The 12627-nt window shown below is 40.7% G+C and overlaps 1 protein-coding gene across 1 annotated transcript in view; it reads left to right on the forward strand.

Annotated features, from left to right (window-relative positions):
• Positions 1-12627, forward strand: part of hsd17b12a (hydroxysteroid (17-beta) dehydrogenase 12a) — a 57824-nt gene that overhangs the window by 16966 nt on the left and 28231 nt on the right. The window contains exon 2 of the mRNA XM_030137377.1: positions 8921-8967. Coding sequence (XP_029993237.1) covers positions 8921-8967 — 47 coding nt within the window. The remainder of the gene's footprint in view (positions 1-8920; positions 8968-12627) is intronic.

Raw genomic sequence — 12627 nt, forward strand, 5'->3', positions numbered from 1 at the left:
AGTTCCACTCAGTCCCATTGAAGTGCATGGACGCTGAGCGTCTACGGACAAATGCACTGAGCAGAGATGGAGGAGAAAACACAGACACGGGAATGGAGGAGAAGTGAACAACATCCAGTCCACTGATCTGGGATCAAACTGATTCTGAACCAACTGGTCTGAGAGATGAACGTGTTCCAACACATTTGGAGTCAATGAAATGAAAACAAATGAACAGATTTGAACATTTAATTTTAGGGGAAGCTGAGCTTCCACTGCAGTCTTTGAAAAATCGCCCCTGATAAAATTCAGTCAGCCATAACTGACGCAGTCGATCAAGTATATAACCCCTACATGTCTGAAACTAGAGCAAACATTTACCAGATACAGAGGAAGGACTGGAGTTTCCTCTGAGTCCAGTGAAAACACAAACCTGTCAGCCCCCTCAGTTCAGTGTCACTACATGACCCTTTGGCTGACGTTTACGTTCTGGTTCTCTTTATATCCTAATTATGAATGAACTGTTCTGAAGCCCCATCATCTTCAAATAAAAACAAATGAAAAGACAAAAATACCAGTTAATGAGGCAAAAATACAAATTGGGTGTAGTTTTCATGTTTGTTTGTTTTTTTAGAGGTTTTTAGGGTAAAACCTGAATCCCTGTGATCTACTGAACCTGCTGTGAACAGTTTGTTCTGTCCTTCTGCAGGTCTGGTTGTGGATGGTGTCAGTGAACGCCTCTGTAGCTTCTGCCTGTGCTTTGTGTTCATGTTTTATTGTGTGTCTGTGTGTGTTTCTCCTTCTCTTTGTGCATCTTCGTGGCGTCACGCAGCAGCTGTCACTCACGTGCTGCTCACGTCGAGCCTTTGTGTTACTGTGTGTGTGTGTGTGTGTGTGTGTGTGTTCCACATATTCCGTGTTGAATCCAGAGCCAGGTCGGTGCTTTAATCTGGATTGGGTGGCATCTTTCAGTGAATGTCTTGAGGAGGAACTGTGTGTCCTTGTCCTCCTGCCCCCCCCCCCCCCCCCCCCGTACAGACAGCGTTTATTGAGAGAATGAGCTCTTATATAATGGTGGGAGGAGTGCAGTCATTCATAAGTAAAGCACCAGGGTTTTCTTTGTGTGAGGAGGAGCTTGAGCTTGAACAGTGGAAAATCACTACGGAAACTCCGGCCCACCGAGGTCGACAAACACCACAAACACACAACAGGTGAAACACCCCCCCCCCAGTCATCATATAGAGTCCAGAGGTGGAGGATGATGGTCAAAAGAGACACCAACAATGATGGATACCCTTCACTTAGAGACCGTTAGATACACACTTAATGACAAATGCACTGTAAAAAAAAAACAACTGTAATTTAACAGAATTTTCACTGTTTATTTTATAGATTTTTCCTTCATTTTCAAGATACAGTTTTGTCTCATGAATGGAAAATAAATATTTGTGAAATTATGATACATTTGCAAATGTATTTTAACTGTATTTTTCTATGGAAAAAGAACATTTTTTTAAAAAAAATTAAATTTTATGGTTATTCAGTTACAGTTTTTTCATGTTATTTTACATTTGACATGTAAAATCACAGTCTATTTTTGTAATTTCATTGATTATTTTCCTGTATCTTAAAAATACAGGAAAAATCTGTCAAATGAATGGTAAAAATTCTGTTAAATTACAGATTTTTTTTACAGTGTGAGCATGTTCATGTCTTCATGACCGCTGGAGGCAGATCGACACCTTTTCCATCTCTGACCAAGTTGCTCTGTCTAAAAATCCCCTTAACCAGGATATTGTCTCCATGGATTACAAGTGTATGTTGATGTTAAATGTACTGAATCCTGACAGAGGTTTATACTCATACACAAACCTAAAATCTAAAGTTTTCTACCACATGAAGGTCCTTGGTTTTTATTTATATCCATCTATATTAAGAGTCAAAGAAGCTTTAAAAGCTGAAATGAAAATGTACAAAACTGAATGAAAAAAAAAAAGGTCAGGGTGATAAATACTGATCGTGATAGTTTTTCATCAGAATTCTGTTTGAGTATTTTTTTGTCTTTATAGTTTATTGTAGTCACATCCTATAAATCATTTATAAAATGTGACTGAGGTAATTTTATTTGAAAAATCAGACTTTTCCCCTCTGTTTTATTTCAGTGCATCTTGTTGTTGTGTTTTTACACAAATTTAACCCTTTCATGCACAGTGGTCAGTACAGTGGGCAGCTATTCTCCAGCTGTTCTCTTGTATATTCATGGATTTTATTGTTTTAGTTCCATATCAGCCAACACAGTGGATGCCATATGTATCATCCCATACACTGCAATTTATACCAATACTGTAACTTTGCAGTTCTTTATAAACCTGATCTGCACTAACATGTTTGAGTGTAAATCAGTTGCTTGTTATTGTTATTAGACTGTAATTAACTTAAACAATTTTTTTGCATATTATCTCCAGAAAGTGATTAATAACTAATATTAAAGTATGTTAAAATTTGATAAAACAGATTAGCAGCATTTAAAAAATGTAATTCATAGTTTTCACGCAGTAGATCATTAAATAAATACATGTTTCTTTGCTTCAAAAATTAAATGCATGCTGTCCAGCTGAGTGGACATTTTTGCAACGCCATTAGAAAAAGTCACACTGTTTTTTTTGTTTGTTTTTTTGTTTTTTTTTCATGCCTAAAGAGGAATAAAAACACTCAGGAAAATTCATACATGAAAGGGTTAAAACCTCAGATAGCCAACATTAAACTGTAAATGAATAATAACTGTTAATTAGCTGGTTTTAGGCTCCATCAGTTGTGGTATAAGTGTAAATGTTCTTTCCTCTGCTGTGTTCAGACTCACGTAGGCTTGCATCAGGCTGTCGTTTTTCTGGTGTGATTTACCGTCCTTTCCTCTGTTTGAACTCTGGGTTTGACAGTTTAACAGTTGAGTTGAATCGGAGGTTTGAGCTCGTCATTATCTCAGGTTCAGTTTATCTGATGCTGAAAACAGTCCAAAACTCTGAAAATGTTCGGAATGTTTCAGCTGAACAAACAGACTTAATTAAAGCTGTTCTGTGTGGTGGGGGGTGGGGGGGTCAGAAGGCCACTCAGTTCTCATTCCTTCAGTGGTTACGTGCACTTCTGTGCAGCTCCTCTGCAGGTGAGGCTGGTCATGTGACTCAGCAGGTGAACCTGTGTTGGCCTTGTTTTGTTAAACTGGTGGAATGTGGTTGTAGGACTGACTCTGTTGTTTTAACTCTTTCTAGGTGTTGGTTTCGGTGACAGTCATTCCTCAAAGGTGTTTGTGCTTCTTGACTTTCAGGAAGATCAGAGAACACGTTTGTACAAAACCTGTCCCTAAAGCTAAAGCTAAAGCCGTTGCTAATGCTACACACTTGGTTTGTTGACACTAACGGTGAAGCTAACGCTAACCTTCATAGCACAAATAACCTAACATTATAGAACTATAGTAACTGTTCGCATGTGGATGTTGTGTTGTCACCTGTAATGTTGTGTTCTATGATTAGACAAAGTGAAAGGACCTGTCCAGTAGAAACCCCACCTCCATCTCATCTCTTTTCAGCTCCAGATGAAGCTGTTTTAGCCTCTTCCAGCCCTCAAAGGCAGAGCCCATGTGTATACCAAGGTTATTATCATTAACAAAAACTAACGAAATGACGAAAACTAGAATTGTAAAAACATTTTCGTTAACTGAAATAAATAAAAACTAGAATTAAAAGAAAAAAATGATAACTAACTGAAACTGTATTGTGCATTTACAAAACTAACTAAAACGGATAAAAATTATGGATAAAATTCCCTTCGTTTTTGTCTTTGTCAGTGTCGGACTGATATAAAATAGATTTATTTCCCTCAAGAAATTTTAGCAGCTGGCACCATATGATATTTAAGGGTCCATCACTTGTGTTCACTTGTGGTTTCCAGTCGTCTTCTGGTCCCCACTCTACCTGGAAACATGCAGACTAAAGTTGGGAGAAAGCAGCAGAGTCCTGTCTGGGATTTATTTGAATACGACGACAGAGAAGAAGAGAAAAGAGACGACAAAACTAAAACTAAACTAAAACTAAGCATTTAGAAAATAACGATAACTAATGAAAACTAGCAAACTTGCTCTTAAAACTAATTAAAACTAACTGAATTAGAGAAAAAAAGTCAAAACTAAATAAAACTAAACTATAATGAAAAATCCAAAACTGTTATAACCTTCATCCAGAATTCTCTTTTGTTCAGCTTTTTCTGCTCCAGTCTTTTTGTGTGTCTTATGCTGTGTTCCAGGCCACCTGTAGCTCGTGTTTTTCCAACCTTCTGCACTGGAATGGCAGTCAAACTCCTGACTTCTGCCTGTGAACTCGTACTAGATCCATGTACTCCCAGTTCCAAGCTCTGACGTCATGTAGCCCATGAAACAACAGTGGCTGATCCCGTGGATATGGTGTTTATGCCAAACTGTTCATTAAAACAAGGTATGGGCTCTATGCACAGCCCCACTACTTCCTGATCGTAAAGATGTGGGAGACTTTTGTGACCAGTTTTCATCAAATCTGTCAAACCTCAGTCATATCCTCAGTATCAGGAATCTGTAAGTCTTGCATTACGGTGAATGGTTTCTTAGTGCCATTCACCAGAAACAAACCATGTTTTTACAAACTGAACTGGGAGGGAACTCGGGCATCTTCGGAATTTTGTTGTGACATGCATTGTGGGAAAGGGAAGTTGCGCAGCCACCTGACAGCAGTAGTGCAACCATATGATATTATATGGATGAAAGAAACGCCACGCAGAAACAGCTGAAGCGGTTGGAGGAACATGCACAGAGGGAAGGGAGTTCCTGCCGTTTCCACGTCGTGTCTGTAGCAGCTGCCGCTGCCAGGCGGCTGCACGAGCCTCCGTTTGTAAACACATGGTTTGTTTGTGGTGGATGGAACTAAAACTGTTCACCATGAGGAAGAGATTCAGCTGAGGAATGACAGACAGACGAACAGATTCATGATACTGAGGATAGGACTGAGGTTTGACAGATCTGATGAAAAATTGGTCATGAAAGTCTCCCGCACCTTTAAGGTAGCTCCTTTATTTCCTGTCTTTCGTTGTTGGACACATTAATCCAGGTGTGTCTGCTACTTCTTGATGTGACTACTGTGGTCAGGAACACTTGGATTAATCAGTGTGTCCAATAATGAAAGACAGGAAATAAAGGAGCCACCTGAAGTTCAGGAAGTAGTGGGGCTGTGCATAGAGCCCATTGCTCTGTTATTTATCTGTTCTGCATAATCAGCAGCTGCTCTAGCGTTAGCTAGTTTTCAGTCCATTGATGACAAGAATAAATTAATACCAAATACGTATCCAAATATCCAAATAACTTAACATAAAAGGTAGAACAGCTTCTCTTGCCTTATGTGCCTTTTTTTTACTCTTCACTTTCCCCTCCTAAACATAAGCCCCATACAGTCTGCTGGTTTGTTTGTATGCTGGTTTGTTTACATCTAGCTCCCACAATCCCTTGCACTCAGGCAGTTTGGCGTGACTTGCCTGGAACGTCACAAAGTCGTGAGTCGTGGTTTGAAGTCATGACTTACGGGCTCAAAATCCTGCCTGGAATGCAGCTGGGGGTGGAAGTGGCGGATCGCCTTGTTCGGTCATTGGAAGTTCCTTGATATCTTTCAAAGACCGCTCTGCCATAGAGGCGTGCACTCGCAAAGCAATGACAGCGCTAGGCAACTGAGGTGGCACATGGCAACGGATGACAGACAGGAAGCTCAGCCAATCATTTTATTTGGACCAAATAAAATGATTGGTCAGACTTTTATCAGAAACGTGTGAGAATTAAACATTTTGAGTTTCAAAACCTGGTGGATTTCTTTTACATTTTCGTTTGACACACACTTAAGAGTATTTTAAGATTACAAACAAAAAGTGTAAAAAGGCCAGATCGTACAGTATAGTTTTAATGGTTCAGTTTATTCAGAGGACAGACTATTGGTGTGGAATCCCTAACATGGTCACATCTAACAGAGCCAGATGTTTCCTTCTGCAGTAAACGCTGCTGTTTAGCAGATGGTAAAGTAGTCAAAACGAGGCAGACCTCTAAATTGGGTCTTTTACCATTAATCTTCAGGACTGGTCACTCATCAGACTGGTCACTCATCAGACTGGTCACTCATCATCCAAATCAACTGGTTCAAAGGGAATAAGTCTAGTTTCTGTTTCCTGTTTCGTAAATGTGACTTTTTTTTTTTTTTTCCTATTTTTCCTCCTTTGCCGTCACTACTTTTGAGGAAATTAGGCAGATCTTTGTGTTGAGGTTTTGTTTTTGTTTTTTTAATTTGGATTCATAGTGATTCCACACCATGTAGCACAAACATATTATGTTCATAGATTCTATGTTTTCCTGTTTTAACAGCCCTTGTAGTAAGTGCTTGCATATGGTGTAAAAGAGGCTTTTTTTTTATTCCATCAGATTCTGTAATTCTAAAGCTGCCCCCCCATCCTCTGACTTGGTTCTGTCCGCTACCATTGAGGCCTCTCTGCTGCAGATCATACCATTCTGACCAGTGGGGGGGGCGTTTAAAAATAACTGGAATCCTGCTCGTCCTGCGTTTCTCCTTCGCTCTCATTCTCTCTTCGCTCCAGTTCTATTTTTAGCCATGGGATGGATCCTCCTCTTCCTCCCCATGTTCGTCATCACCTCCTCCTCCTCCTCCTCCTCCTCCTCTCCCTCCTCATCTCGTCTCTGCCGGAGAATGTCCTCTGCCTCCATTAATGTTTCATGGAGCTGCTCTAATCATACATTCAGGATGCACAGCTCCCTGTGAATATTCGTGACTCCCCCTCCTCCCTCCTTTTCTTCCTCTTTCTCCCCTTTTCTTTTTGTTTGTCTTGTATCTGTCTGTCCGTCAGCCTTGTTTCTTCATTGATGTGCAGGTTGAAGGTGGTTCTCGGCTCCTCTTTTGTTGCACATTTAAACTGTGTGTTGAACCAGTTTTTTTTTTTCAGTTTCATCTTCAGTCTCTGTTTCAGAACATCTTTGTTGGACACTTTCCTGACGTCCCCTCCTGGTTCTGTACCTTCTGCCATTAAAGACAACATGTTCATTTGTCTCCCATAAATCATCGTTACTCAGACGCTGTGATGTTCAGGATCAGTAGAGCATTAACACGTCACATTTCGTTATATTTTCACCATAAACTGTTCAGTTTTGTTGTTCTGTCGGTTGTTGTTCCTCCCACCCTGTTGTGTCGCTGCTCACGTCCTGTCATGCTGCTGTTTCTATTGTTGCATCGCTTTTCCCGCCTTCCTCCATCGTTGCTGTTGTGGTGTTTGGCTGCTGTTTCCATCTTGTTGTGTCTTATCAACATTCCTGTTTCATGTTGCATCAGTGATGTTTCATTTCGTCGCTGTTCATCTTTTTACCTCCGCTAAGGAGGTTATGTTTTTGCCAGGGTTTGTTTGGTTGGTTGGTTGGTTGGTTAGCAAGATAACTCAAAAAGTTATGGATGGATTTTAAAGAAATTTTCAGGAAATGTTGATACTGGCACAAGGAACAAACGATTGAATTTTGGTGGTGATCGGCGAGGGGAGGGGAGGCACAGATCTGTCCTGGCAGTGGTCTGCGCTCTCCGAGTGCTTTTCTAGTTTCGTTGCTGTTCTGCCTCTGTTGCATCTTGTCTCATTGTTGACATTTTTTCATACATCTGTAATTTTCCATCTGACATCACTGAGTGGAGATGGGAAAAACACACAGAGCAACCCTTAATATGGGGGGGGGCTCAGGGCTTTATTTAGCTGAGGGCCTCACCAAGTCTAAATGCGGCCCTGATTGTGCACATCATCTCCTGTTTTCACTTGCTACATATGAATGAAGAGGAAAATATGTGTTCTGTCATCTGGAAAAGTCTGTATTTTTTTATAGATTGATAGATGATCCCCAAAATGTAACCACATCTATTCCAGGTCACTGGCAATCTATAAACCCAATTTGGTATGAATTCAACCAATAGTTTTGCTGCTAAAGTGTAAACAAACAAGCAAACTGAACCAAAAACAATAGCCCTTCCCTCCCCTTCGAGCAGTGGGGTAACAATAACAGAATAAAAAGCTGAATCTAAAATAAAAATGAATTTAAAAAAAGAGACGAAAAGTTGTGATGAAAATGACATCAATTAAAAAGATGGCATGTTGCAACTGAAATACATGTTTAGAAAAAAAAAAAAAAATACAATAAATAAAAAAATAAAAAATAAAATAAAATAAACATCTAAAGTCCCCGAACTGACAGTGAAGGTTCAGCTAATGTTTTCAGCAGGTCAGAGCCTGTATTAACACCAGCATATCGACTGGTTTTAGATCAGGTCACATTAGCTTCACTTCAGTTTCTGAGGGTCTGAGGTCAGTGAACGTATCACGATCTGTGTGGCGTTTCCTGTCCATGTCTTCACTTCAGCATCAAAAAATCCAGTCTGACTTCTGATGCAGATTCTGAAATGAGTAGATGGATGGATGGATGGATGGATAGATGGATAGATGGATAGATGGAGCAAAAAACCTATAATTTATCTATCTTTATGCATGCAGACTTTTTGGTGCACTTCCTTCTGTCGCTGCCTTGACCATTGAATTTCCCTGTTGTGGGATCAATAAAGTCTAATCTGAAACCCACAGAGGTGAAGGTGGACCCAGACCCTGAACATGTGGATCTCATTAAGTGGTCCCTCACAGTCCAAACCAGATGGGTCTCAGTTCTGAGGCTCTTTTACTTTTACTTCTGTGGGTTTTTCTTCTGCGCAGACTGAACGCTGCTTTAACTGAACTAAAGGATGTGAATTCTTCTGCTTCTGGTCTCCTTCTGAAATTCCAGATTCTGTCCAGAGTCGGACCTGTATCCAGACCTGTTCTGACCTTTTTTTTCTTTTTTTTTTAACAGTTGTGACGGGGGCCACTGACGGAATAGGAAAATCGTACGCAGAGGAGGTGAGACTGTTTCCTTTTCTGTCATTGAAGGTTGAATGGACTGAATGTAAGAGCTGGTCTGAAATGGACTCAAACAGGACCTTCTGTTGTGGATCAGACCAGTCTGGACATGGTCTGGACTCAAAACCATGTGAACCCATAGTTTTATTCCATGCAGACACACACACACACACAACTGTATCATGATCTGTAACCGCCCAACCCTGGTGATGTCATCATCAGTGAGCCTGTTTCCATCCACACCAGTACTCCCATCAGTATCTGACTTCTGGAGTTCTCACATTATTCCAGTGATCATGTAAACAGGATAATCTGATCGGCTTTAGGAACTGACTGGTGTAGAAGTATTGTATAGTGTACAGTATAATCTAGTATTGACCGTCCCTGTGTTCTATGAAGTCACAGCACCTGTTTTTTGTGAAAGTAGTATAAACTCAGACTCACTTTGGCTCTCGTTCAGACCACCACAGATGCTGAACAGTTCTCTTACACTACGTTTACGCAGCAGGTCTGAGGGTGGATTCACACCTGAATGTTTGGTTCATTTAAAACAAACCAGAGTTCGTTTGCTCCCTTGGTTCGGACCTTTTGGGCTGATGTGAATAAAAACCACCGAATTCTGTTCTGGACCAAACAAGCGAACTGACACCCAGCTGAAGAGGTGGTCTGGGCGTGGGTCCATAAGAACTTTGGTGTGGTTCATTTGAGGTGTGAAAGCAGCCCGGACCCGATCCGACACAGTTGTTTTTTTGTTGTATCTAATGAGCTCCTGTCGTGTGTCGAGCATTATGGGAAACAGAGTTTTACCAGAGAACTGCTCAGAGTGAGGATACATAGGCTATGGAGCTAGAAATGAGCCGTGGTCAGAGTTGGAGCTCAGAAGAGACACGCTGCCTTTTGGACATCTGGGCAGATGTGCATATAACACAACTGCTAGAAAGGACACAGAAAAACTCTGACGTGTTCAGCGAGAGAATGATTAGGATGACGGTTAGATTTGTCTGTTGTGCTTAAAAGGAAAAATAAGCGACTTCATCAGCCCCAGCAAACTTTACCTGCGTTAAGGAATTCTGTCCCTGGTTAAACTGAACGGTGATCTAGGATAGATACACACAGCAGAGCAGTACGGAGCACTAATGCTTTTGATAAGTCTTTTGATATACAGGACTACAGACCTGTTACGTCTGCGTGAAGAACATCAACAGTCATAACATGTGCACGCATGAGCGCTGTCCTCCATAGCCGTCTGTCTGCGTTTTTGTCGATGAGAATTCTACAATATAGTAAACCTGACGTTTCATCAAACGCTCTCGCTGCTCAAACATTTGTGCAAACGTCTGCATCTGTAAAAACCATATCGCTATGACAATAACAAAAACGACACGCAAAATTTCCATGATTCTCTCCTTTCACTTTGGACTGAGCGTTTTGATGGACACTGCTCATTTCTGTCCAATGGCTGAACGACCTCAGCACACGTGCTTTTGTTTACAGATTTTGGTCCACTTACAAAAATGTACAATGTGAAAGCAAACTGCACCAACATTAAAAAAAAATAGATAAAAAATTTGGTCCGGGCCAAAGCAAGTGAACGATCGGACTTTCCTGGTGTGAATACAGCCTTAATGCACAATTTGGATTTTTTGGTGAAATCCCTTTGTTTGTGTGTTGGTTCATATTCACATTAAATGCGACTTCTGTCAGTTTTGAGTCTGAACTGAATGTGACCCTGAAGTGACCCACATGCACTAAAGAGGTCCTGATGGAATACGTGACCACGCAGACACACACTGGCCGTTTCTCAACACCAGGAACACAGAGTTCAGTCTTGTTAACTCGGCCTTGGTCAGAACGGTCTAAGAGAACGGACTTCCTAAGAACCCCAGTCTGTCTGGAACTGAACGGCTGTACTTGTGTTCTTTCCTCTGTCGGCTGTTTTTACTCCATCTGCTCCAGAATGTATTTACCTCAAATCAACACAATGTCCGTGATTTGATTTAATACATTTGTACTAGTATTTACATGTAGAGCGGAAACGATTAATCGATTAGGTCAGCGGTGTTGAACTCATTTTCCTTCAGGTTCCATCTTCAGCCCAATCTGATCTCCAGTGGGTCTACCAGTCAAATAATAACTGAATAGTCTATAAGTAACGACAACTCCAAATTTTTTAGTGCAAAAAATAACATTAGATGATGAAACTCTTTCTATCCAAAATAAAAAAGATGTGAATAAATGGAAAAAAAATGAAATTTCTGAAGAAAAACAAGTACAATTTTATCAATATTCTGCCTCAACTTATGATTTCTACATGTGCGTTACAGATCAGATCTACCAAGACACAAAACAGGCAGAATATTGTTAAAATGACACTTATTTTTCTGTAGACATTCCAGGTTGTTCATACTTGTTCAGGTTATTGACATTTTATTGTTAAAGGATATCAGAGTTTAATGTTTTTTGCAGTAAATCAAAGAGAAAAAATTGGTGTTGTCATAATTTAAAGGCATGATGTCATTTTTTTTCACATTAAACCAAGAGGAAAATTTGGAGTCATTATTTCTAGGTTATTCTGCTGTTATTTTTGAGTTTGACGTCCTTGACTGTTAACATCTTCAGGGTAATTTTTGCATTTTGCACTTTATAAATTCATCCCGTGGGCCGGTTTTGGCCCCCGGGCCGCACGTTTGACACCTGTGGATTAGGTGCTTGAAGCGAATGCAAAAATTCATGATTCGATTAATTGACTCGAATTGATTGAAGGGAAATATTCTATTGTGTTTTTTCTGAATTGAAGCTTCTTTGTGCGTCACAATAAGCGTCCGTGTGAAACACAACAGTGGAACCAATGTTTAACAGCAGAGAAATGAAGGAAACAAAGCTGTGATTCAGGAGAACTGTGGTTGAAGGATTTTTTTTTTTTTTTTTGGATCACTTTGACTCAATTAATCGTTTCAGCTCTATTTACATGTTACTTATAAATTTTGTATATTTTTCTCAACTGTCAAACATTTCATCGGTTCAGCCGGGCACAGCCGACCAGGTCCCAGCCGAATCGGTGGGCTCACGACCGGGCTGGCACGAACTGCATCTTGGGAATTATTTACAGCCAAGTCTACACCAGTCACCAACCAGTGCATCCTTGGTTTAAGCCAGAGACAAGAACAACATCTGGGCATTCCATGGGTTCTGGGTTTATGTGAACTTGAAGTTGGAGCAGCACTTGGGCTGCGACTGACGTTTCATGAGAACGGACGAACAGAAACGGCCGCTGTGTTTACAGAAGTAAATATGGAGCCATCTGATCTCAGCACAGAATCTGCGATATTTCAATGACGTAAAGGTCGGATAAATGAGCTGGACGTTCAGACTAAAGTCACACTGGAAAATATCAGATGCATGTCAGAGTTAGGACCACATATGAAAGTGGTCCGGGTCAGAGTTAGGACCACATATGAAAGTGGTCCGGGTCAGAGTTAGGACCACACATGAAAGTGGTCCGGGTCAGAGTTAGGACCACATATGAAAGTGGTCCGGGTCAGAGTTAGGACCACATATGAAAGTGGTCCGGGTCAGAGTTAGGACCACATATGAAAGTGGTCCGGGTCAGAGTTAGGACCACACATGAAAGTGGTCCGGGTCAGAGTTAGGACCACATAT

This window comes from Sphaeramia orbicularis, chromosome 6 (genome assembly GCF_902148855.1).
Source record: "Sphaeramia orbicularis chromosome 6, fSphaOr1.1, whole genome shotgun sequence".
NCBI lineage: Eukaryota > Metazoa > Chordata > Actinopteri > Kurtiformes > Apogonidae > Sphaeramia > Sphaeramia orbicularis.